Here is a 26080-nt window from a genome sequence, read left to right on the forward strand (position 1 = left end):
GGATAGATTTTTTTTAAGTTTGAAAGGAAGTTGAGACTAACTCATTTTTTTTCTGAACAAATGTTATGTGATAGACAGCTCACTGGTTAGGAAAAAATCCTGCCCCCTGGACAAGTGGGCCCCCTTATCTCTCCTTTTCACCAATGTGTGCTGCGTGATGATATTAAACTAGAAAGCAAGAAGAGACATATTTTTTTTTATAATCTATCTAGAAAAGAAAATGCGCTGAGAGTTTGTCGAATAATCAGGAAATTGAAATTAAACCAAGTGATAAGGTGGGTGTGATACTGGTTCTCAAGACAACCAATTATGTCAATGAGGTACAGCGACAATTATCTGATGATAATTTCTACCTTTTACTAGATTGACTCCACAGAAGAGATCAAGAAAGAAATTGATTTTTGGGTGAAATTTGGTTATGATGCTGGTTATTTAACAAAGAGAGGGATTTTTCTTAAACAGTTGAGCATCCTGTCATGCCCACCATCTATATGCTATCTAAAGTGCATAAATCTATGACCCCCCCCCCCCCCCCCCCCGGTAGACCTATAGTTTCAGCAATTGTTTATCTTTTAGAACCATTATCAATGTTTGTGGGCACATTTCTGAAATTATACTGTGAGTTGAATCATCTGTGAGTTGAATCATATGTACCTGTCACGCCCACCATCTATATTTATTTATTTTATTTTATTTATTTGTTACTTATATCCCACATTTTCCCACACATGCAGGCGCAATGTGGCTTACAGAGAATTACATAAGATTACAATCTTAACAGCTTAGGCAAGCATAAAGAAGTAGACAGGAGGGAAGAAACTAACAAATGAACTAAATAGGATAAGGGACAAGGGATACTTTAATCAACATGGTAAATTGCTGATGACACAAAGTTATTCAAAGTTGTTAAATCGCTACCTAAGGTGCACAAATCTATGACCACCACCGCCCCTCCACCCCCGGTAGACCTATAGTCTAAGCAGTTGGTTCTCTTTTAGAACCATTATCAATGTTCGTGGATATATTTCTGAAACTATTTATACTGTGAGCTACATAAGTACATAAGTAATGCCATACTGGGAAAAAACCAAGGGTCCATCGAGCCCAGCATCCTGTCCACGACAGCGGCCAATCCAGGCCAAGGGCACCTGGCAAGCTTCCCAAACGTACACACATTCTATACATGTTATTCCTGGAATTGTGGATTTTTCCCAAGTCCATTTAGTAGCGGTTTATGGACTTGTCCTTTAGGAAACCGTCCTTTTTAAACTCTGCTAAGCTAACCGCCGTCACCACTTTCTCCAGCAACGAATTCTAGAGTTTAATTATACGTTGGGTGAAGAAACATTTTCTCTGATTTGTTTTAAATTTACTACACTGTGGTTTCATCGCATGCCCCCTAGTCCTAGTATTTTTGGAAAGCGTGAACAGACGCTTCACATCCACCTGTTCCACTCCACTCATTATTTTATATACCTTTATCATGTCTCCCCTCAGCCGTCTCTTCTCCAAGCTGAATAGCCTTAGCCTCCTTAATCTTTCTTCATAGGGAAGTCGTCCCATCCCCGCTATCATTTTAGTCGCCCTCCGCTGCACCTTTTCCAATTCTACTATATCTTTCTTGAGATGCGGCGACCAGAATTGAACACAATACTCAAGGTGCGGTCGCACCATGGAGCGATACAACGGCATTATAACATCTTCACACCTGTTTTCCATACCTTTCCTAATAATACCCAACATTCTATTTGCTTTCCTAGTCGCAGCAGCACACTGAGCAGAAGGTTTCAGCGTATTATCAACGACTACACCCAGATCCCTTTCTTGGTCCGTAACTCCTAATGTGGAACCTTGCATGACGTAGCTATAATTCGGGTTCTTTTTTCCCACATTCATCACCTTGCACTTGCTCACATTAAACGTCATCTGCCATTTAGCCGCCCAGTCTCCCAGTCTCGTAAGGTCCTCTTGTAATTTTTCACAATCCTGTCGCGATTTAACAACTTTGAATAACTTTGTGTCATCAGCAAATTTAATTACCTCGCTAGTTACTCCCATCCCATATGTACATGATTCAGGCCACATTATCAATCTGTTGGGACAACTTTGATACAGACCTTTCTTTTGGTGACCTTTGACATAGAGGCGTGTTATGCGAACATATCTCAGGATCATGCTCTAGGTATTAAGATTGAATCACTAAATAACCAAACAGATAATCTTAAGAGTACCCACTAATTACATCATCCAACTTGCCTCATTAACATTGAAAGACATTTTTTTCCTTTCAAAATAAAATTTATAAGCAAATTAAAGGCACAGCAGTAGACAACATTGGCCCCCTAATAATGCCATTCTTTATGTCATACAATTTGAATCTCAGTATCTCCAGACTCACCCTTTTCAGAATGAGGTGAAATTCTGGAAGAGATATATAAATGATATACTGGTATAGTGGAAAGGGGATACGAATAGATTACAAGAGTTTTTATGGTTGGCTCAATTCACTGGATATAAACTTGAGATTCACCATGCACCATGCATTATGACTGTGTGGAAATTGCATTCCTGGATATCCTCATTAGAAAGGGTTGTTATGGTATTGATACAACTGTGTATAGAAAGCCCACTGATAAAAACAATTTACTTCATTTCGAGAGTTTTCATAGCAGCAGTTTAGAAGAGAACTAATCTTTCTCTCAATTTTTGAGGGTGAGATGTTTATGTAGCAACTTCACTAAATTCCAAAAATCAGGTAAGACCTATGGCACAGAGATTTCTGAAAAGGGAGTACCCTACTTTCTCTGAGAACAAGCAGGCTGCTTGTTCTCGCATGTCGGTTGATGTCCACGTCGGCCCAGGAATCGGCATTTTCCCAGCAAAATAAAGTTTTGTTAGTCTTCTAGTGTGCGTGCGCGGATGACTTCCCTCCCGTAGCGTGAACGTGCTACTTCAGTTTTTTCTTGTCAGTGGCGGAGAGACAGTGTTTCTACACTGCTCTTCGTTTTTGGCCCAGGAGGAAGAGTGTTGACAACGAGTTCGCTAACTTTTCTTTTTCCCTCATTTTATTTTAAAAAAACCAAACACTTCTCCATGTATTTTTCTAGGTTTTAGGCCTTTTTTAAGGTTTCTTTCTTTTTCGACACGGCCGATTTTCAGGCCGCACGGCTGGGTTCTTCTCTTTCTTTTGTGCCATTTTTTCTTTTCCAGGCACAATCGCGTTGTTTGATTTCGCTGAAGCCGTTTTCCCTTCCATGTCATCGAAGACACCCAGCAGCTTCAAGCATTATAGGCAGTTAAACCGGACTATCTCAGGTACCGATACCCACGCCTGGTGCATCCAGTGCCTTGGGACCGACCATAGCCCAGCCGCTTGTATTCTGTGTCTTCGTTTGAAGAAATGGACTCAAGCGTCACGAGAAGCCCAACGAGAGAAACCTTTGGGGGCTCAGTCCGGTCCTTTGACATCGGTACTGAGGTAGGCGTCGTTGACATTGACAGGAGCATCAACGTTGGGAAGAAAGGAAATGGCTGCTGAAAGACCAACTTGCGCTGGGAGCAGTGAGGCGTCGAGTGGGTCTCCACCTGCCTCGAGGTCTCCTGTTATGCAGCCCCCCCCCAGACCCGAGGCGACGTGAGGATTCCACGTCCTCATCGGTACCGAGGAGTCTCGATGACGGGCATTGTGTGAAGGTGAAGAAGTACCGTCATCGATCTCCGTCGACACACGGTACCAGGGAGCTCCGGTGTGTCGAGAGAGTTGGCACTCGAGAAACATCGTCGCCGAGAGGATTTCTCCCCCTCGATACAGGAGGTGCCGATGCGTGGTCTCCTAGCAGCCCAGTACCTGCTCCCGAGCCTCCACGGATTCAAACACCACCTGTCCCACCAACCCTGCAGCCTTCTCTGATGGCGGCTCTCGACGAGCACATCCGGGCCTTGTTTCCAGAACTTCTGGAGGAACTGCTATGACAGTCAGCTTCGGTGTTGGGAGGCTTGCGCCTTCTGTACCTGCTGCTGCAGCAGTGTCTGGCCCTTCACCTGTGGTGAGGCCCCCAACCGCATCAACGTCAGTTGCCACCCAGGTCAACTCCCCTTCGACGTCGGTGGAGGGAGCTACGCCGCAGTCAAACCGGGCATCGATCTCTTGACATCGCCATAGAGGACATCGTTCATTGGCGTCGAGGCAGGTCCAGTGTTGGAGTACCTTAACTCAGGTTTTATCCGACACTGAGCAGGAGCGTTCATGGGAGTGAGATGAGGATCCCAGGTACTTTTCTTCTGATGAGTCCGTTGGGATTCCCTCTGATCCTTCCCCTTCGCTAAAAAGGAGACTGTCTCCACCAGAGAGTCTGTCCTTTTCCTCTTTTGTCCAGGAAATGACTATGGCTAATCCCTTCCCTGTGGAGGTTGAGGATGAGCCCAGAACTGAGATGCTCGAGGTCTTGGATTATTCTTCTCCACCTAAAGAGGCTGTGACAGTTCCTCTGCATAAGGTACTGAAGGAAGTTCTTATGCGAAACTGGTTAGCCCCTCTGTCTGGCCCCGGGGTCCACGGATCCACGGTGAACCTATGTTGATGAGGTCTTAGTTACCCTACAATTCCATGATGGTGGATTCTGCCCTCAAGAGAGCCAGGAGTACTAGAGACTATGCTTCGGCACCTCCAGGCAGAGAAGCTAGGACTCTTGATTCAGGAGGAAGACATATCAGGCAGCTATGCTCGCTGCCAAGATCCAGTCGTACCAGCTCTTCACGAGCATACACTTGCGGCACTCGATACGTCAACTGTCCAGCTTGGTTGATGCACTCCCTGCGGAGCTGGCCGAGCCTTTTCGCCAGGTGGTCATGCAGCAGAAGGTGTGTTGCAAGTTCCCGGCCAGAGGTACTTTTGACGTGACATCCAGGATCGCTGCTCAAGGTATAGTGATGCGCAGACTCTCATGGATGCGTGTCTCTGACCTGGATCATTCTGTCCAGCAGCAGATGGCGGATGTTCCTTGGGGGGGGCGGGGGGACGACAATCTTTTTGGTGAAAAAGTAGAGGATCTAGTTGATCAAATCAAGAAGCATAATGACACTATGGATTCTCTCTCCCACCATCTAGGAGGTTTTTTGGTGGGAGGAGGAGTGCCCCCTATACCTATTCGAGGCGTAGGTACACTCCTGCTTCTCGGCAGCCTGTCCTGGCTCAGCCCCAGCGTGCTCGTTCTCGTCAACAGCGTGCGATTAAGGCCCATTCTGCTCCCCAGCAAAAGCAAGGGACGGGCTTTTGGCTGGCTCAGTTCAAAAAAGTGTAAAAGTAAAAGTGTCCATACCGGATGACTTGCTGGTAGGGGGGAGGTTGATGAAGAACCGGTGGGTTCTTCAAATAGTCCGGTTAGGATACATCCTCAATCTGGAATCCAAACCTCCAAATTGTCCACCAGGAGCTCATTCTTACAGTTCCCAGCACAAGCAGGTACTTGCAGAGGAACTCTCCGCCCTTCTAAAGGCCAGTGCGGTTGAACCCGTTCCACCAGGGGAAGAAGGGCTGGGATTCTATTCCAGGTACTTCCTTGTGCAAAAGAAAACGGGGGGATGCGTCCCATCCTAGACCTAAGGGTCCTGAACAAATTTTTAGTTCGAGAAAAGTTCAGGATGGTTTCCCTGGGCACCCTTCTTCCCATGATTCAAGAGAACGATTGGCTATGCTCTCTGGACTTAAAGGATGCTTACACACACATCTCGATACTTCCAGCTCACAGGAAGTACCTGCAATTTCGGCTGGGAACTCAGCACTTTCAGTACTGTGTACTGCCCTTTGGTCTGGCATCTGCGCCCAGGGTGTTCACAGAGTGACTGGCGGTAGTTGCAGCATCGCTACGCAGACTGGAAGTGCATGTGTTCGCTTATCTCGATGATTGACTGGTGAAGAGCACCTCGAAGGCAGGCGCTCGGCAGTCCATGCAAATGACTATTCGGGTGCTAGAACTTCTGGGGTTCATCATAAATTATTCCAAGTCCCATCTCACCCCAGTTCAGAAATTGGAATTCATTGGAGCTATGTTGAACACAAAGACAGCTTGTGCTTATCTTCCTGAGGCAAGGGCGGACAACCTCCTGTCCCTAGTGTCCTTAGTACGAGCATCTCAACAGATCACAGCTCGGCAGATGTTGAGACTTCTGGGGCACATGGCCTCCACAGTTCATGTAACTCCCATGGCACGCCTGCACTTGAGATCAACTCAATGGACCCTGGCCTCCCAGTGGTATCAAGCTGCGGGAGAGCTAGAGGATTTGATCCAGTTGTCCACCGACTTCCAGAATTCTCTGCATTGGTGGACAATTCGGACCAATTTGACCTTTGGGCGTCCATTCCAAATTCCTCAGCCACAAAAAGTGCTGACGACGGATGCATTCCTCCTAGGGTGGGGAGTACATGTGGATGGGCTTCAGACTCAAGGAGCTTGGTCCTTTCAGAAAAAGGTCTTCAGATCAATCTCCTGGAATTGCGAGCAATCTGGAACGCTCTAATGGCTTTCAGAGACCGGCTGTCCAACCAAATCATATTGTTTCAGACAGACAATCAGTTTGCCATGTATTACACCAACAAGCAGGGGGGCAATGGATCTCGCCCTCTGTGTCAGGAAGCCGTCCAGATGTGGCTTTGGGTGCGCCATCACACAATGTTTCTGCAAGCCACTTATCTGGCAGGCGTAAACAACAGTCTGGCCGGCAGACTGAGCAGGATAATGCAACCTCACGAGTGGTCACTGAATATGGGAGTAATCCACAAGATCTTCCAAGTATGGGGCACCCCCTCGGTGGATCTTTTTGCCACTCAGATCTATCACAAGGTCCCTCAGTTCTGTTCCAGGTTTCAGGCCCATGACAGACTAGCGTCAGATGCCTTTCTTCTCCATTGGGGAACAGGCCTTCTGTATGCATATCCTCCCATACCTCTGGTGGGGAAGACTTGCTGAAACTCAAGACCGCGGAACCATGATTCTGATTGTGCCCTTCTGGCCGCGTCAGATTTGGTTCCCTCTTCTTCTGGAGAAAGCAGTTTGCATACCTTGGACTGCAAGAGAGCATTGGCCTTTTACGTGGAGTGGACGAAGCCCTTCAGACAGTCCGCCCAGTTGTTTGTTTCTTGCGATCCCAACAGGAGGGGAGTCGCCATCGGAAAACGCACAATCTCAAATTGGCTAGCAGATTGCATTTCCTTCACTTATGCCCAAGCTGGGCTGTCTTTAGAGGGTCATGTCACGGCTCATAATGTTAGAGCCATGGCTGCGTCAGTGGCTCAGTCAGCCTCCATTGAGGAGATTTACAAGGCTGCAACGTGGTCATCAGTCCACACATTCACATCTCACTACTGGCTTCAGTAGGATACCCGACGCAATGGTCGGTTTGGGCAGTCAGTGCTACAGAATCTGTTCGGGGTTTAGAATCCAACTCTACCCCTCTAGACCCATTTTTGTTCTGTTCCAGGCTGTACTCTCAGTTAGTTGTATATTGTTTCAGGTCAGTCTATGTTACGTCCTCGCCGTTGCGAGGCCCAGTTGACCAATGTTCATTGTTTTGAGTGAGCTTGGGTGCTAGGGATACCCTGCATGTGAGAACAAGCAGCCTGCTTGTCCTCGGAGAAAGCAAAGATACATACCTGTAGCAGGTACAAAAGTACATAAGTATTGCCATACTGGGAAAGGCCAAAGGCCCATCGAGCCCAGCATCCTGTTTCCAACAGTGACCAATCCAGGTCACAAATACCTGGCAAGAACCCTTAAATGTACAAAACATTTTATACTGCTTATCCCAGAAATAGTGGATTTTCCCCAGTCCATTTAATAATGGTCTATGGACTTTTCCTTTAGGAAGCCGTCCAAACCTTTTTTAAACTCCGCTAAGCTAACTGCCTTTACCACATTCTCTGGCAACGAATGCCAGAGTTTAATTACACATTGAGTGAAGAAAACGTTTCTCCGATTCGTTTTAAATTTACTACATTTTAGCTTTATCAAATGCCCTCTAGTCCTAGTATTTTTGGAAAGCATGAACAGACGCGTCACATCTACCCTTTCAACTCCACTCATTATTTTATAGACCTCTATCATATCTCCCCTCAGCTGCCTTTTCTCCAAGCTGAAGAGCCCTAGTTGCTTTAACCTTTCCTCATAGGGAAGTCGTCCCATCCCCTTTATCATTTTCGTCGCCCTTCTCTGCACCTTTTCTAATTCCACTATATCTTTTTTGAGATGCGGCGACCAGAATTGAACACAATATTCAAGGTGTGGTCGCACCATGGAGCGATACAAAGGCATTATAAAATCCTCATTTTTGTTTTCCATTCCTTTCCTAATAATACCTAACATTCTATTTGCTTTCTTAGCCGCAGCAGCACATTGAGCAGAAGGTTTCAACGTATCATCAACGACGACACCTAGATCCCTTTCTTGTTCGGTGACTCCTAACGTGGAACCTTGCATGACGTAGCTATAATTTGTGTTCCTCTTTCCCACATGTATCACTTTGCACTTGTTCAAAGTGATGCATGTGGAGGAGTGGCCTAGTGGTTAGGGTGGTGGACTTTGGTCCTGGGGAACTGTGGAACTGAGTTCAATTCCCACTTCAGGCACAGGCAGCTCCTTGTGACTCTGGGCAAGTCACTTAACTCTCCATTGCCCCATGTAAGCCGCATTGAGCCTGCCATGAGTGGGAAAGTGCGGGGTACAAATGTAACAAAAATAAAAAAAAATTAAAAATAAACGTCATCTGCCATTTAGACGCCCAGTCTCGTAAGGTCCTCTTGTAATTTTTCACAATCATCCCGCGATTTAATAACTTTGAATAACTTTGTGTCATCAGCAAATTTAATTACCTCACTAGTTACTCCCATCTCTAGGTCATTTATAAATATGTTAAAAAGCAGCGATCCAAGCACAGACCCCTGGGGAACCCCACTAACTACCCTTCTCCATTGAGAATACTGACCATTTAACCCTACTCTCTGTTTTCTTTTAACCAGTTTTTAATCCTTAGTAGAACACTACCTCCTATCCCATGACTCCAATCTCCTCTGGAGTCTTTCATGAGGTACTTTGTCAAACGCCTTCTGAAAATCCAGATACACAATATCAACCGGCTCCCCTTTATCCACATGTTTGTTCACCCCTTCAAAGAAATGTAGTAGATTGGTGAGGCAAGATTTCCCTTCACTAAATCCATGTTGACTTTGTCTCATTAATCCATGCTTTTGAATATGCTCTGTAATTTTGTTCTTAATAATAGTCTCTACCATTTTGCTCGGCACTGACGTCAGACACACCGGTCTATAATTTCCCAGATTGCCTCTGGAACTTTTTTAAAAAATCGGCGTTGTATTGGCCACCCTCCAATCTTCTGGTACCACGCTCGATTTTAAGGATAAATTACATATTTCTAACAATAGCTCCGCAAGCTCATTTTTCAGTTCTATCAGTACTCTGGGACTAATACCATCCGGTCCAGGAGATTTGCTACTCTTCAGTTTATAGAACTGCTCCATTACATCCTCCAGGTTTACAGACAATTCATTAAGTTTCTCCGACTCATCAGCTTCGAATACCATTTCTGGCACTGGTATTCCACCCAAATCTTCCTCCGTGAAGACCGAAGCAAAGAATTCATTTAATCTCTCTGCTACGACTTTGTCTTCCCTGATCGCCCCTTTTACTCCTCGATCATCTAGCGGTATTCTCCGAGGACAGCAGGCTGATTGTTCTCACAAACCCGCCCACCTCCCCTTTGGAGTTGTTGTTTGTTTGTTTTTATGCTTTTTGATTAAACTGAAGTAGCACGTTCATGCTACGGGGGGGGGGGGGGGGAGTCATTTGTGCATGCGCGGTGCATGCGGCTCTCGCGCTAGAAGACTCTAGTAAACTTTATTTTGCTGGCAAAATGCTGATTCCTGGGCCGACGCAGACATCAACCCACATGTGAGAACAATCAGCCTGCTGTCCTCGGAGAATACCTGCTACAGGTAAGTATCTTCGCTTTCTGTACTACTAAAGGGCTGAGGAAATTGCAAGCAGCAGACAGGGAAGCATTGTTAATTACACATACAAATAAACCTAGACATGATATCATTTGCAGTTTAAGATTTTCCCACCTTTCAGGTGAGATTCAAAAAATTAGGAGATGTCACCGCTGTTTTATCTGATTATAGCACACTCACGTGGGTGTAATATCGAAGGAATTATTACACCCTCTGCTCTCTTGCTGCTTGCTGTTAATATTGATGTACCTCTGGGCCATTATCCTTTTGGATTCTGCCTGTCTCTTAGCACTGTCTACTACAGAATTCAGACATCCACGAAATGGGAGAGAATATATTCTTTGCGACATCTGACTGTAACTGAGAGAAAGTTGTGTATATTTTCATTTGTCCCTGCTCATAACTGTGTATTGGTAAAACAATTAGAAAAATCAGAAGCAGAATGATAGAGCATAAAAGTAACATCAATCAGAGCAATATGGCAGTCCCTCTAGTTCAGCGCTGTGTAGCACTATCACAAACATTTTCAGATATTAAGGTTTTTGGGTTTTAAAGTACGCAAACTATCAGAGCATGGTGGGGACATTGATTCGATCTTGTTACAGCAGGAGCTGGGTTTGATTTGTGAACTATATACTGTATCCCCAGCAGGTCTAACCAATGAGATTGATCTGTCTGTCTTGTGATGAGGTTTATTTTTTTTTAACCCAAAGAAAGTCTGAACAGTATTACTAGTAGTACTTAAGGGATAATAAATGTAGGTAAAAATTGGAAAACATTTGTTTGAACTTAAGGATTATTGTATATGTACCTAAATTAGTGAGTAAGATATTTTTGTATTGTCGGTTAGTGAATAGTGAAAAGGGATTTTGTGGGTATCTCTAGTTTTAAACCTTCATGTGAGCATTCATCAGTGCTTTTTGTAAAATCACAAAAGTTATATCCCCTTGTTTACAAAGCCGCATGGAAGTGCCGACACATTGATTGGGCTGTGTTGGCATTATTGTGTCGGCAGCCACTAGTGCAGCTTTGTAAACAAGGGAGATAGATTCCTCATTTTTAAAGGTGTTATGTATGCCAGGATCTATTACACATGCACTTTTTGAGAAAGATGTTCTTTGAGCTTATGGATTTTGGTAGATGTATCTTTAACCAAAGAACCACTAAGGGGCCCTTATACGAAGCCGCAGTAGGGCTACTGTGAGCTTGATGTGCGGTGATTCAGCCCTACAACAGGACTTCTACAGAAGCCCAGCAGTAGTGCTGACTCTCACTGTGCGGCATTTCTAGTGCCAAAAATAAATAGGAAGCGGTAAGGGCTCCCCCTCCCCCCCGAAATTGGCCGTGCGGCAAGTGTTACACTTACTGCAACGCCATTTTCCAGTTTTTTAAAAATGCTTTTTACGTGCTAAACTAGCATGTCGATGCCACCGCAGGGGTCCTTTTACCGCTGCTTGGTAAAAGGACCCCTAAGTTGCTATACTAAGAGCCCTGTTTACTAAGGTGTGCTAGCGTTTTTAGCTCGTGCATAAAATTAGCGCGCGCTAACTGTGTAGGAAAATTGTGGGTGCCTACACAGCGTGCACTAATGGTTTGCACGCGCTAAAAGCAGCAACGCACCTCTAGTGCGGCTTAGTAAATGGGGCCCTTAGTGATTCAAGGAAGATATAGTATAAATGCTAAACCTCTATAAGATGGGGTGTGCTTAGGAAATAGTTAAGAAGGATTTTGTGAATTTTAAAAAATATTTATGCAAGCATTTAACAATGTGTGAGCTATATACAAATGATATTCATTGATTTTGTAACTAGTATGTGTATTTTATTTTCATGATTGACCCCAGGTTTTTTTATTTAAAACATTACTTGATGGTCCAGACAGTTTGATAATTTTTTAGCCCATTTTACTAGTGGGAATCAGTGTAGGTGTTATACACACTGAGGGCCCATTTTTTAGGATTTTTTTTTTAATTTAATAGTTTCTTTAAGGGGACAATAGTGGATGTGATTCTCATACTCTGAGCCTGTGCTCATTTTATTATATACTGAATAGGCATTAAATGCACGTTTAATCATGCATGTTCCCGTTATTTATATACATTCAAAAGCACCATCGTGCGCAGTCAATTTTGGCATGTTTTGTGGAGCGTTCCACACATTGCAGTTTGTAAAGACTGGACTTCTGATGCTTCCAGAATTACACACTGAATTGGTGAGTCATTCTGTATCTTTAAGTTGATATATATTTTGATTAACTTTTTATTTATTTATTTATTTATTTTGGTAGTTATGGAGATCCTTCATGATCATGAGGTTTAATTAGTTGCTCTCCTGGTAAAGGCAATGAGAAACGGAGTGAGCACTGTATTAAGGGCTATTTAGGATTCTCACATCTATATATATTTAGAAGCCTTATGTGTATTTAGAAACCTTATTGCAATTGGCTCTAATTTGAACATTAAGATGGAGTGAGTGGGTTTTTTAAATATATTTTTTTTATGATGTGTTCTTATTTAAATACATGCCTATACTGAGGGGCTCAAAGTTGCTGCTGCTCTTTTTTTGAAACCCTGGGTTTACATTAGTTATTTTTAGTGTTCTGCAAATGGCTGGACTGTCAGTTTCTTTGGGTAGCATTGACCTTTTTTCTTCTTTTTGATGAGCAACAATAGTTGGTTTAATTTTATATAATGTGTTTATTTTTTAGATCACTATGAGCTTACTTTTTAAAGTATTGGCTACACATTTTTTTAAACGGATGCACAGATTCACAAATGCATTAAAAAAAAAAATATATATATATATATATATTAATAAGTTTGTTGCTCACTTGTACATAGCTGTCACCTAAAAGTATAGGTTATCTTATAATTAGGTTTCCTCACTTGTAATGTTTTGGTGGAACATAGTTTTATCACATTTTTATATAAGTACCTCACAATCACATATAGTTTGTTCTCATTTGTCTTAGTATTTTATTTGTATTTTGACAGACCCCTGACGCAGGCACAATTGCTGAAACCCGACCTATGTCGGGTCAGAAAATAAAGTTTTGTTTGCTATTCTCAGTTTTGAAGGCCCCTGGTGCTTTTCTTTTTTTTTTTTTTGCTTTTTGGATTTTGTGCTTCGATTCCCCTCTCTCTGTTTCTTGTACAGGTGGAATATGGCCATGTTGGGTTTTAATTTAGTCGTATTTGAGCTATATTCATTTTCTCTGTATGGTTAATAAGATAATATCTTTATAGATTCTTCTTTTCTGTATGGTTCTACTCTTGGCTTCCCATATTATGCCTTTTAGAAACTTGCTTCTGTGTTTTCATTGGAAATGTATTTCATACATATTCAGTTTGAACTCCTTGTAGGCCCTGAGGATCGGAGTTGACCCAGTTTTAATGTGTTTCTGGAGTTTGGCTAGTAATTGATTTTTTTTACTATGTGCTGTAAAGTACTAGGATTATATTTGTTGCCAGTAGGCGTTACATTGAATTCATATAGTGTGAATAAAAGTACATATCCATATTGCTTGTGACCTACACTCAGATCTATAGTGATCAAGTGTTGGGCCCTAGCTAATGGTGTAGTAATTCATCCACCTGAACTATTGGATATACACAGGGTATAGTGGATTCATTGAGATTTCTGCAGAAGTGACCATATTGCATGTCACACTGTTTTACGTGCTTACTTGGCTCTTACACTTTTAGGCATGAGCTAGTTTTATATGTGGTTTGTCCGCATGTAGTTGTATAGTAGGCATTGTAAAGGCTCCTCGCTCTGGATCGCCTAGGGAACGCCTCCTCCCCCACTGAGGTCAAGGAAGGGAGTGCTTCAGGAAATCCAGTTGAAGCTCGTTCACTGCTCCTCTCCTAGGACCCTCTCCGCACCAATAGGAATTGTGGGTCCTTCAGGCCAAGGATACACCGGAAGTCTCAGGGAGAAGGGTCCACCCTGCTGGGCCTAGATGACCCAGCCACAGACTGCCCCTTCAGATCCCTTGAGCAACCCCCTTCAAGCTCAAAATAATGACTCAGCAACTCAGTAAGGGTCCATATATCAGTTTATGTACCCCCCCTCAGCCAATCTGCAGCCCCAATAGTTCAACAAGGCAAAACAAGGATCAGACTTCTAGCAGTTTCTGTAAAGCAGTTCATCCCAAACATTTCTCAAACCCCAACAGTTCCTCTAAAGCAATTCCTCCAAAAAAGGTTCAAAATCCCAACAGTTCATGTAAAGCAGTTCCCCAAAATAGGTTCAAATTCCCAGCCACCACTCCCCCTTTGACCCACCAGGGAAAACCTGCTTCTCAGTTCTCCTTTGGAGATAACCACCCTTGGCCTTTTTTCACCCAGCCTCTATATCAAGCCCCCAGCTGCTGCTTTATCTGACCTTTGAGTTTAGCCAGAGCTGAGATATCCATCGGCTGCTCCTGTTCTCTTTCCTCTCTCTTTTCTGCCCCTCCTTTCCTTGATTGAGCAGATTCAGGACCTCTTCCCTTAGCATAGTTCTCTGTGTCAGGTTTTTCCAATTTCCCGCCCTTGTCCTTCTCGCAACATCCTCCGGGGGCTGATGGGAATGGAAGTCCCTGCTGCGATGGTACGCCTTACTCAGGGACTGCTGGGAAGCGTAGTCCCGCATTCTAGGCTGTGCTCCTCTCGGGGACTGGTGGGAGTTGTAGTCTCTCTCCTTTCTCCACTTCTCCGGGGAATAGGATCTGCTCCTTTCTCTAGCCCTGTCTTCCCCCCCCCCCCTCATATTCCTTACAGCATGCAAATGGATGGAGTTTGGGTGGAGCTTGGGAAGAGTCACAATTTGTCTGTGAATTAGTGTAAAGACATATATCTGCTCTTGAGCAGAAGTAACATCTTTCAAAGGTGTAGGTTCACGCCTGCCTGTCTTTCCCAACAATCTCAAGGCCCTCACTCCTGCTCCCAGCAGCAGCGAGGGCCTGCCTGCCTGCCTTTCCCAACAGTCTCAAGGCCCTCGCTCCTGCTCCCAGCAGCACAGACTCGGAAGTCCCAGGCAGCTTCCCAGTCAAAGCAGGGAACAAGTTTTCATTGACTCCAAGAGAGCATAGCCGCTGTAAGTGATCATCCCAGATGGCCTACCAGTAGGAGGGATACTAAACTTTTTTCAAGCAAGATGGCCCCTTGTAAACTCAGACTGGTGGGTTCTCCAAATAGTTGGGGGGATATGCCCTTCATTGGAGAGTCTTCCTTCCCAGTTGTCCACTGAGAGCATTAAGGTTAAACTCTTAGCACCAGGATGTGCTTGCAGAGGAACTCTCTTCTCTTCTGCAGGCCCATGTGGTCGAACCTGTCCTACCAAGGGAAGAAGGGAATGGACTTGATTTCAAGCATTTCCTTGTACCAAAGGAAACAGGAAGATTTTGTTCCATCGTATACCTAAAGGCCCTGAACAAGTACTTGGTCAAAGAGAAGTTCACGATGGTTTCCCTGGACATCCTACTTCCCATGATTCAGGCAAATATTTGGCTATACTCTCTGAACCTAAAAGATGCTTACACTTGTATACAGATACATCCTAGTCACAAGGTGCATATCAGGTTTCAAATAGGGAAGCACCATTACCAATATCATGTCCTGCCTTTCGGCCTCACGTTTGCTCCCAGGGTCTTCACAAAATTTCTTGCAATAGTCACAGTATCACCATGCAGACTAGGAATGCATTTGCTTCCCTGTCTGCATGATTGGCTAATAAAGAGCACATCCAAAAAAGGTGCTCAAGAATCATTGTAGAGTACTGTTTGGGTGCTGGAGCTGCAAAGGTTTGTTATAAATTACCCAAAGTCTCATCACCTCCCAGCTCAACATTTGGAGTGCATAGGAGCTCCTGCTAGATATTGTTCAGGCTAGAGCCTTTTTACCAGGCTTAAGGGCGTATGCCATGGTCAGCATCTCAAGCCAAGTTCATCAGAGCCAGCAGATCATGGCTTTTGGTAGATTTTGAGGTGGTTTGGCCACATGGCCTCTATTGTGCATGGCACACTTCCTTTTGAAAGAGGCCCGATGGACTCTGCCAGGCCACAGGGAAATTAGCGGATGACACTCTGGAACTCATGGAGTCGCTCTTGTGTTAGACAGTCACAGTTTGACCATGAGACTCCTGTTCCAAATTCCTTCACACAAGATGCTCACAACAGATGTGTCCAATCCTGGTTGGGAAACTCATGTAGATGGATTTCACACTCTGGGTCGGCGGTCTGTCCAGAAGACTCATCTCTGAATCCTGGAAATAAGGGCCATTTTGAAACCTTTAAAGGCTTTCAGAGATTGGCTAATGCATCACATCATACTTATTCAAAGGGGCATTCAAGTTTTAATGTACTATGTCAACAAGCAGGGAAATATGGGATCCGTACCTTTTGTGTTAGGAAGCTGTCAGGATGTGGCATTGGGTGTCCAGCCATGATGTGGTATTCAGGGTCACTTACATGGCAGGCAAAAACAACAGTCTGATGAACAGACTAAGCAGAGTCAAGCAACTGCACGAGTGGTTGCTCAACATAAGCATTGCCCAGGAGATCTTCCAAGAATGGGCACCGCCTCAATGGATCTCTTTGCCACTTAGCTCAACAGTAAGATTCCTCATTTCTGCTCCATACTGAGATCACATGGCAGACTAACGTCAGATGCTTTTCTCCTTAATTGGGGGAATGATCTTTTGTATGCATTTCCTCCCATACCCCTAGTAGGGAAGACTTTTCTGAAATTCAAGCAGGAATGATGAACCATGATCCTCATTTCACCCTTTTGGCCAAGACAGATTTGATTTCCTCTACTTTGAAGTTGGCCTCTGAGGATCTGTGGAGACTGGACTGTTTTCTAACCCTCATCACCTAGAACGAAGGTAGTCTGCATCCCATCCTCCAATCCCTAGTCCTCGCGGCTTGGATATTGAGAGCCTAAAACTTGCATCTCTTCAACTGCATGAGGATTTCTCTTGGGTTCTGCTTGCTTTTTGGGAAGACTACACTAAGAGGCCATTCAATTTTAAATGGAAGAGACGTGCTGTCTGGTGTGAGGGCAAGTGCCTAGATCCTTTTTCTTATCCTACACACAAACTACTTGAATAACTGCTGCACCTTTGAATCTGGTCTGAAACCAACTCTGTAAGGATTCACCTGGGTGCAACTGGCACTTACCATAATTGTGTGGAAGGTAAGCCCATCTTTGTACAGCCTGTAGCTGTTTGTTTTACAAATGTTTTTTTTTTTGTCAAACGCAAACCTATCAAACTTCCGACAATGTCATGGGACCTCAACGTTGTTCTCCCTCAAATGATAAAATCTCCTTTTGAGCCACTTGACACTTGCCACCTGAAGTACCTGACCTGGATTCTCTTTTTTTTTTTTTTTTTTTTTTTTTTGGCGGTGATATCTTCAGCATGAATGGTCAACAAACTTCAGTCCTTTGTAGCTGATTCACATTACACAAAATTTAATCATAACGGAATAGCTCTCCGCAGACATCCTAAGTTCCTTCCTAAGGTGTCGGAATTCCACCTTAGTTGTCCTGACAATATTTTACCCAAATCCTCATGCCCATCCTGGCGAAAGTGCACTGCGTGCTTTGGATGGCAAGCAGCCTGTCTGGAGTTGGCTAAACAGCATACAGTCCACCTAGCTTTTTGTTTCTTTTGATCCAAATAGAATTGGGTGGGGGGCCGCAGCCACTGGTAAACACATTCTGCCAATTGGCTAGCAGACTGCATCCACAAACGCATGCCTAGGCTGGGCTGTCTCTAGAGGGTCATATTACGGCTCACAATGTCAGAGCCATGGCTGTGTCTGTGGCCCACTGGAAGTCAGCCTTCATTGAGGAAATTTGCAAAGCTGTAATGTGGTCTTTAGTCCACACTCTCACATCTCACTTCTGCTTAGAGCCAGATTCCTGACATAACAGTCAGTTTGGTCAGACAGTCCCTGCAGAACTTATTTGGGGTGTAGAATCAAACTGCCCCCCCCCCCTGCCCTTTTTAAAAATTCTGTTCCAGGTTGACCCTATTAAAAAAAAAAAAAAAAAAAACAACCACCCCTCCCCCCCACCACCACACACACTAGCATTCCCTTAATTGGTTTCTGGTTAGGCTTGCCTTTTCCAAGCCTCTATTCTTTATTTGTTTTCAGTGATACCCATTGTGGTAATATGCAGTCCTACTTTTCCACGGAGAAAATTATTGGAGAAGATGACAAAATGGCCACAGTTCTCTGTGGACTGCAGGACATATTACCACATATCCTCCCACCTCCGCTAGAGATTATATTCTCTGAACTTGAATTCAGTTGACTGGTCCATGTGGCTTAGGCGGGTGGGAAGATATACCTGGTCAGTGCTGTCAAAGGCTTCTAGAAGTTGTAGACCTCTGGGTAGCATCCTTACGGGTTGCACCATCAGATAACGTCACCCATCTGTGATAATGTGTGTCTTGCTGTCCTCAGAGAAAACCTTCTACAGTTGAGTAACTTCACTCAGTTGTGAGAAGCTGAGGGACTGTGTTCTTTTTTGTTTGTTTGTTTTTTCTTCTAACATTTAGTATTGCATTTGTATTCCTTTTTAAAAATATGCTTCTCAACCTCTCTCTCATTTTCACTGTCAAAATTACTGCTGGAACCATGGAATAACTCTTCTGCTGCAAGGGTCAGATGCTTACACTTGGGCTGGTTCTTGAGTCTGCAGCTCGATGGGTTATTTTCTACTGATTCTACCAGTTGGACTGTTCAAACCTGACTTTGCCATGTTGGTGACACTAGCTCCACTGTCTAGAGTACTTTTCATTGGACCCATGCCAGTTTTATATAGCATTGGTAGCAGCATGTTCATTATTAATTCTATTTCTTTGTATTCAAAACAAATCTAGGTGTACAGAGATAGTGGATGCAGTCTCTCTCAAGCACTGTTAGCCAGAACAGACAGAGCTAGCTGATCCATGCCTCTCTAATTCGAGTGTGATGTTTTCCCCACTTTATTCTAATGTATGTCTGTATTAAACCATTTGATTCAAATTTGCAACGAGAACAGTTTTCAGAGGAACCCAATCAATTGTTTCCCAGCTGAATTTCCATTAGTGAAAACTTTCCCGCAAAGTGACAAAATGTGTCTAGTTGTGCTGGGTATCTAGATTTAACTGTGGCAAAGTTGGGTCATTGTGGAGAAAGAAAATGGGTCAAAGAAGGGAAAATAATGCTGAGATTTTAAACTGTGTTTTCTTTGTGTCAGCTTCCACTGTTTTGAACCAATGGATTGTTATCCCCTCCTACCAGCAGATTGACTCCCTGGAACAATCCAGTATTTTTCTCTGTCTTCCAGCAGGTGGTATGTCAGCTATTGGTGTTCTATCCGTGGCTTAGCTCCCTGCTTTTCTGGCTATGGCTGCACAGCGTGGTTGAGCCTAACGGTCACTCCCAGGTTCATGGTCTCTGACTGTACCTGATTGAGTGCGGAGCTTGGCTTCGCAGCCCCCAGCCATACACTATTGTGCCACTGGGTGAGGCTCTGGCTTTGTTCCACGGGATCTCACCTGAGTGGTGCGGGTCCCCATTCTCTCACCCCTCTTGCCCGTTCACCCTGTTTGGTCCCCACAGGCTCTCTCTGCAGCTTCCAGGTGATAAATTTGGTTTAAATTGCCCTGGTCAGTTTTAAGGCTGTACCAAAAAAAAAAACAAGAAACCCAGCCCAGAACAGAGAAATCTCTTACTCATGGTTAATGGATTTCTCTGTTTAAGCACCCCCAGAGAGCCCGGGATGGTACAAGAGCTGGATCTCCTGGCCAAGGCAGGGGAGGCAGGTTCACTTCTGGCTACCATATGGTTGGACATGCCAGCTTGCAGGCGCTGCACAAACCACGAGCTAGCAGCTGAGCAGAGCTGTCGGCTCTGTTTGCCCTCTGTGTGATGAGTTTCTGACTTCAGAAACAGCCCAGGATAGGGGTGAGGATAGGGGGGCCACCGGAGTTGATGTGATCTCTCCCCCCCCTCCCCCAATGCCGTCAGCAGGAACTGTGGACATTTTGTCGTCATCTCCATCTACCCCTGCTGCTACTTCTCAGATTTCCCCTTCCACTTTGGGGCTCGGAGGGGTTGGGGGGCATCTTCCTTTTCTACCCCCCTTGGGTCCATTTATTTTTGTTTGTATATGTGTGTGTGTGGCCCATGAGAGCTTTTTGGCTCCAGAAGCTTGGCACAGTTAGTCCGACAGCAGTTGCAGTCAGATGGAGCTCTCCTGAGGAGCCTGGCAGGGGCTCTGGTTTGGTTTGGTTACAAAAGGTGTAGGACTGAGGTGAGGACACCGGAGGAGCTGCTCTCCTTGGAAGACGCAGTGGGGGGGGGGGGGGGGAATCTGAGGTCCTCTCAAGCTCCCAGTCCCCTGTGAACTCTGATTTGGAGGACCCCCTTCCTCAGCAGGACGAGGAAGAGCAGACCCTTGTGATCTGTCTTTTCCGAAGGTTACTAGGGCCCTATCCTTGATGAATACTTTGGCTGCAGACCCTGTGGAGGGCTGCTTGAGGTCCTTGCTGGATCCTCAAAGCATTTTTCCTTACACAAGGCCCTTGTCCACATGATGCTGATGGAGTGGAAGAATCCTGATGGCCCTCTTTGGGGTGCCAGGGCTCTTGATTGCCTTTATACTTTCGCTCCATGAGAGATCGACAGGTGCTGGTTACAGCAGTTATGACGGCAATTGCTGTGCCGATCCAGGGAGATTTGACCTTTAAAGAGCTCCATGACAAGCCTTTTCCATGGGGGCTTTCAGGCTGTCATCTTTGGTGGTTTTGTGGTATTCACCTTGCTACATTGGTTGCAACAGCTCCCAGAGTGCCCAGAGATGGCTCATCTGGAATCTGGAACAGCCTTTTTGGCTGATTTCCTTGATTTGGTTTACCTGGCTTCTTGTTTAGTGGCTGCTTCAGTGGTTGTTTGTTGATGGTTATGGCTCTGCCACTGGGTGGTGCATACAGCTTTCAAGAAGCTGTTGAGTCAGCTGCCCTTTAGGGGGTGTTTGCTCTTTGGAGAAGACCTGTAGAAGCTGGTCGAAAGACATGGGGAGGTGCAGCCCCTTAAGCTACCGGAGCTGAGATGGAAGGTCATGCTGTGCTTCTCTGCTTCCAAGAGGCATACTTGAGGAGCAGGCCATTTTCGGTCCACTTGACGCGCTTCGACTCCTGGGTGTTGCCAAAGCAGATTTTTCAAGCAGGGTCCTTTCAGTGCCTTGAGTTCCTCAGAGGGAACAGCAGCCACCCATCTGGCCCAATGAGGGTGCGCTAGGCCTCTTCATCCAGGTGGGAGGCAGGCTGTCTCTCTTCCTGGATGAGTCAGTCCATATCACCTCAGCTAAGTGGGTCCTGGAGGTGGTTGGGAAGGTGCTCTGAAGTTTGCCTGGCTGGTGCCCGATGCCTTCAAGGACTTTCTGTGCAGCTCAGTCCTCCACCTTGCAGCATGTGTGTGCGCTCATGGATTCCACTCTCAGAGCAGTGGAACCCATGCCTCTGGTGGAGTGTGGCCTGGGACAGTACTTTTATCTATTTCATGGTCCCAAAGAAAGGCAACGCTTTCCGGTCCATTTTGGATCTCAAAGGAGTCCATGCTTGCCTCAGAGTCCAGACCTTTTGACTTGAGACTGCGCTTGGTCATAACGTTGGTGCGGGCGGAGCAGTTTGACTTCCCTCTACCACACGGAGGCTTATCTCTACATTCCCATTGTGGTTTACCACAGGAGATATCTGCACTTCTGTGTGCTGGAGCAGCATTTTCAATTTTAGGCTTTGCCTTTTGTCTTGGCTGTGGTGCTGTGAACGTTCTCCAAAGTGATGATGGTGGTGACTGCATATCTTCAGCGACAAGGGGTTTAGCAGATTCAGTGGTGAAGGCCAGTCAGGCCACCTCTTAGGTCATCTCTCTTGGAGTCTCTAAGCTGGGTCGTGAATCGTCCCAAGAGCCACCTCACTGTGTCTCAGGTTCTGGATTACCTGGGAGTCCGTTTTGACACAAGCCAAGGAATGGTTTTCCTTCTGGAAGAATGGGTGGAGAAGCTGTGGGCGCAGAAGCACCGGTTGTGTGAGCTTCCATGGCCCATGATCTGGAACTATTTTTAGCTCCTGGGCTCCATGGCCGTGACTCTGGAGGTTGTGCCATGGGCAAGGGGTCACATGAACCCTGTACAGCGAGCTTTATCTCAGTGGGCTCTGACCTCTCAGGACTTCCATTGTTCTCTCCCATTCATGCCCAGGACGAGGATTAGTCTGGCCTGGTAGGACAGTCCATTGAACCTTTCAGGAGGGGACCCTGTGGATCTCCATCAGTAGTTTCTAGTTACCACAGATGTGAGTCTCCTCGGTTGGGGAGGTCACTATCTTGGACACGTGGTTAAGCCAGGAGATATCCTTGTCTATCAACCGCCTCAAGACTCAGGTGGTCCATCTGGTCCTGTAGGAGTTTCAGCTTCTCCTGAAAGAGAAAGCGGTCAGAGTGATGTCGGAGAACACCACGATGGTGGTGTACATCAAGCAGCAGGGCAGTAGCTCTGGAGGTAGCAAGTCTCTGTCGGTGGGCAGATACGCATCTGCAGGATCTCTTGACTTGTCCATAGTGCGGAAAAAACTGTGTGCAAGTGGACTTTCTCAGTTGCTGTCTGCTGGATCCGGGAGAATGGAAGCTGGGGTTTCAGACCTTTCAGCTCGTTATGGACTGCTTGGGGCCGCCTCAGTTCGACTTGATGGCGTCCACAACCAGTGCGAAAGTGGAGTGCTTTTTCAGACACCAGGGGGACCCGGCTTTTCAGGGGATAGATGCCCTGGTACAGCCTTGGCCAATAGAGGAGCCTCTGTACATCTTCCCTCCATTGCCTCTCATTGGCTGCTGCTTGTGCGGAATTGTATCCCATCCTTATCTGGTCTTTCTGGTGGCGCCGGATTGGACTTGCAGATCTTGGTATGTGGTTCTCCATTGTCTGCTGGTGGAGGACCTGCTCCTACTGCCAAAGGGTTTGGGTCTGCTCCGTCAAGAGCCAGTAGAGATAGAAGATCTGGATCCCTTTTGACTTACAGTATTACCATTGAAAGGCAACGCTTACAGAAGCGCAGTGTTTCCATCACAGTGATTTCTACCTTTCAGGAAGTCCTTTATGTCCCTGGGTTATGTCCGGGTTTGGCATGTGTTTGGATCCTGGTGCAGTGAACAGTCCCCATCTCCCTGGAGGGCTCAGGTTCCCGATGCTTTGGGTTTTTTGCAGCAGGGCTTGGAACAGGGGCTGGCCTTGAGCTCCCTGAGGGTGCAGATGGTTGTGTTCTCCAGCTTTCAGGAGAAGGTAAGGGGCATCTCTGTTTTTTGCATAGAGAGATGGCTTGGTTTCTGAAGTGTTTGGGACATCGCTGTTCTCTTCGTCCTTCCTTTCCTTCTTGGGACCTCAATCTGGTTCTCCAGGCGCTGTCCAAGGTTCTGTTTGAGCCCCTGCACTTGGCTTTCATCAAGGATCTTACTCTCATGATGGTGTTTTTGGTGGCCATTGCTTCGGCTAGGAGGATTTCAGAAATGCAGACCCTGTCATGTCTGGATCCTATCTCTCCTCCTTGGGAGGATTCGGTGCCCTTGCGCATGGGTACCATCCTTTCTTCTGAAGGTGGTGTCTCCATTACATGTGAAGTAGGAGGTTTGTTTGCCCTCATTTTGCAGTGCTGGGATTATCGCCGGAGGATCAGAGGCTTCACAGGTTGGACGTCTGGAGGACGCTGCTCAGGTACCGCAAAGAGATTACATGAGTTTCGTCTCTGGAACTACCTCTTTGTACTCTTCCGTGGCCCTCAGAACGGCCAGGTGGCCTCGAAGACCTTCATTGTGAGGTGGATTAAGGTGACTATTGAGTCCATTTACATCGGCAAGTATAATCTCTTTCCTCAGGGGCTCAAAGCCAACTCTACCAGGCCTCGGGCTGCTTCCTGGGCTGTGGCCTGGGCGATATCCCCTGAGGGAGATCTGTAGGGCGGCGACGTGGTCATTCCTTTGCTAAACACTACAGATTGGACGTGCTGGCCAATGCCTGCTTGGACTTTGGCAGAGCCATCATTTGGTGAGCCTTGTCTTTTCCCGCCCAATAGGTTTGCTTTGGTACATCCCATCTTTTCAGAACAGTGGAAGCTGATTCAAAGAAATGAGAAATTGTTACTGATAATTTTCTTTTCTTTAGTCAGTGACACTTCTGAAATCTCCGCCCTTGGAGGACCTCGGTCCAGGGTTCTGATTGTGTTCTGTGTTCCCTTTCAGTTCATTAAAAAAAAAGAAAAGAATAAAGAGAAACAAAGAGGGCCAATTATAATTGTGACTGGCAGCCATACTGGGTTTCCATGAGATGGTTATTCCCTGATATATGGAGGGTAGCGAGTGCCACTCTGCTGTTTTGCTTGCTGCAGTGATTGATAGGGCTGGGTGCGTTACGAAAAAGAGATCTTCTTCTCCTTGGTCATTTTCCAAGGAGCAACACAGCTGATACAGTAGTGTCACTGGTAAAATTTAGTTTTCTCTACCTCCATCTGCTGGTAGAAGGGGATAGCAACCCATTGGTTCAGAACAGTGGCTCTGACTAAAGAAACGAAAATGATTAAGCAAGACATAATTTTTCTATCTTCATGCAACCATCCAATTGAAATAGCAGGTTATAATCCATGGTTGCTTTTGTACCTGTGTACCTGCCGACTTACACTTGTATGGGTTATTTTGTCTTTGTTCTTTTTTGTTTTAAAGACTAATTGTTTGTTATGGTACACAAATCTTTTTTTCTTTCTTGGGTTTCTTTCCCTAGCCTGCTGATTCTTCACACATTACCGGTGATGATGAAAGATTTCTGCATAATCTCATCGTAGAAGAAAAAGACAAGAGCAGTTTTACTGCAGTGGTTATTACAGGGGTACAACCAGTTCATGTTCAGTATTTAAAAAATTACTTTTATCACTGGACCAGGCAGTTGGCGTAAGTACTTCAATTTTGTTCTAATCCAAGTTCATAACCACTGTTTAAACTCCAAATGTTTTCCCCCGTTTTTGTTTAATTGGACTGTATTTGCTTGGTATATTTAGTAAAATTAATGGACCATGACATACACGCACAGTTATATTTATCAGTGTTTTGCAAGATTCTCTCTCCATAAATTATTTTATATAGACAAATAGTAAAATGTGTTGAACATAGTTTTAAAGATGTGGTCTGTTTGTGTTGCACTTACAATCAGATGATCAAAAGCCCTGCGCTGTTCCAAACAGTGCTGTAAAATAGAGCTGGAACAGCGCGGGGCTTTACCGCACTGATGATCAATGATAATTGCATGCAAATTTAAGCACGCAATTATCTCTGATCATGGGGTAGAAGTACGGGAGAATTTTGCCTGAGCCTGCGCTCAGCACAAACCTGTCAAACACAGGGGCTGGAGGTCCATGGGACCACCAAGACCCAACTACCCCTGCCCCGAGCAGTGGGGGTTGGAGGTCCGGTGGACCTCCGATCCCCCCCCCCCCAGCTTCAGGGAGGGCTGGAGATCCGGTGGGTTTCCAGCCCCCCCTAATTCCCCTCAACAAACAGTCCCGGGTGGCCTAGTGGGCGACCAACCAACCCCCCCCCCCCTCCACAGTGACAGGCGGGCTGGAGGTCCGCTGGACCGCTGGTCCCCCCTGACGATCCCCCCCCCAGGTTCAGGGAGGGCTGGAGATCCGGTGGGTCTCCAGGCCCCCCCTAGTCCCCCAGCGAAGAGTCCCTGGTGGTCCAGTCCCCCCTACCTTGTGGGTTGGAAGAGGGAGAGTAGCCTGCCTCACTCCTCTACCTGCGACGCTGCAAAATGGCGGTGCCCAGCCCTGCCCAGTATATTCTGGGATGCGCTGGATGGGGCTACTCCCTTATATGGTGTATAACCCCACCCAGCGCATCCCAGTATACACTTGGCAGGGCTGGGCACCGCCATTTTACGGCGTTGCAGGAAGAGGAGTGAGGCAGGCTACCCTACCTTTTCCAACCCACAAGGTAGGGGGGACTGGACCACCAGGGACACTTCGCTGGGGTCAAGGGGGG

At 45.8% G+C, this 26080-nt stretch overlaps 1 protein-coding gene across 2 annotated transcripts in view; it reads left to right on the forward strand.

The window, feature by feature from the left end:
* SMCHD1 (structural maintenance of chromosomes flexible hinge domain containing 1) overlaps nt 1-26080 on the forward strand; it is a 735404-nt gene that overhangs the window by 87664 nt on the left and 621660 nt on the right. For both annotated transcript variants that reach the window (XM_030213010.1, XM_030213015.1), the window contains exon 8: nt 24825-24991. In XM_030213010.1, the coding sequence (XP_030068870.1) occupies nt 24825-24991 (167 nt within the window). The remainder of the gene's footprint in view (nt 1-24824; nt 24992-26080) is intronic.

Source organism: Microcaecilia unicolor, chromosome 1, assembly GCF_901765095.1.
Source record: "Microcaecilia unicolor chromosome 1, aMicUni1.1, whole genome shotgun sequence".
Classification (NCBI taxonomy): domain Eukaryota; kingdom Metazoa; phylum Chordata; class Amphibia; order Gymnophiona; family Siphonopidae; genus Microcaecilia; species Microcaecilia unicolor.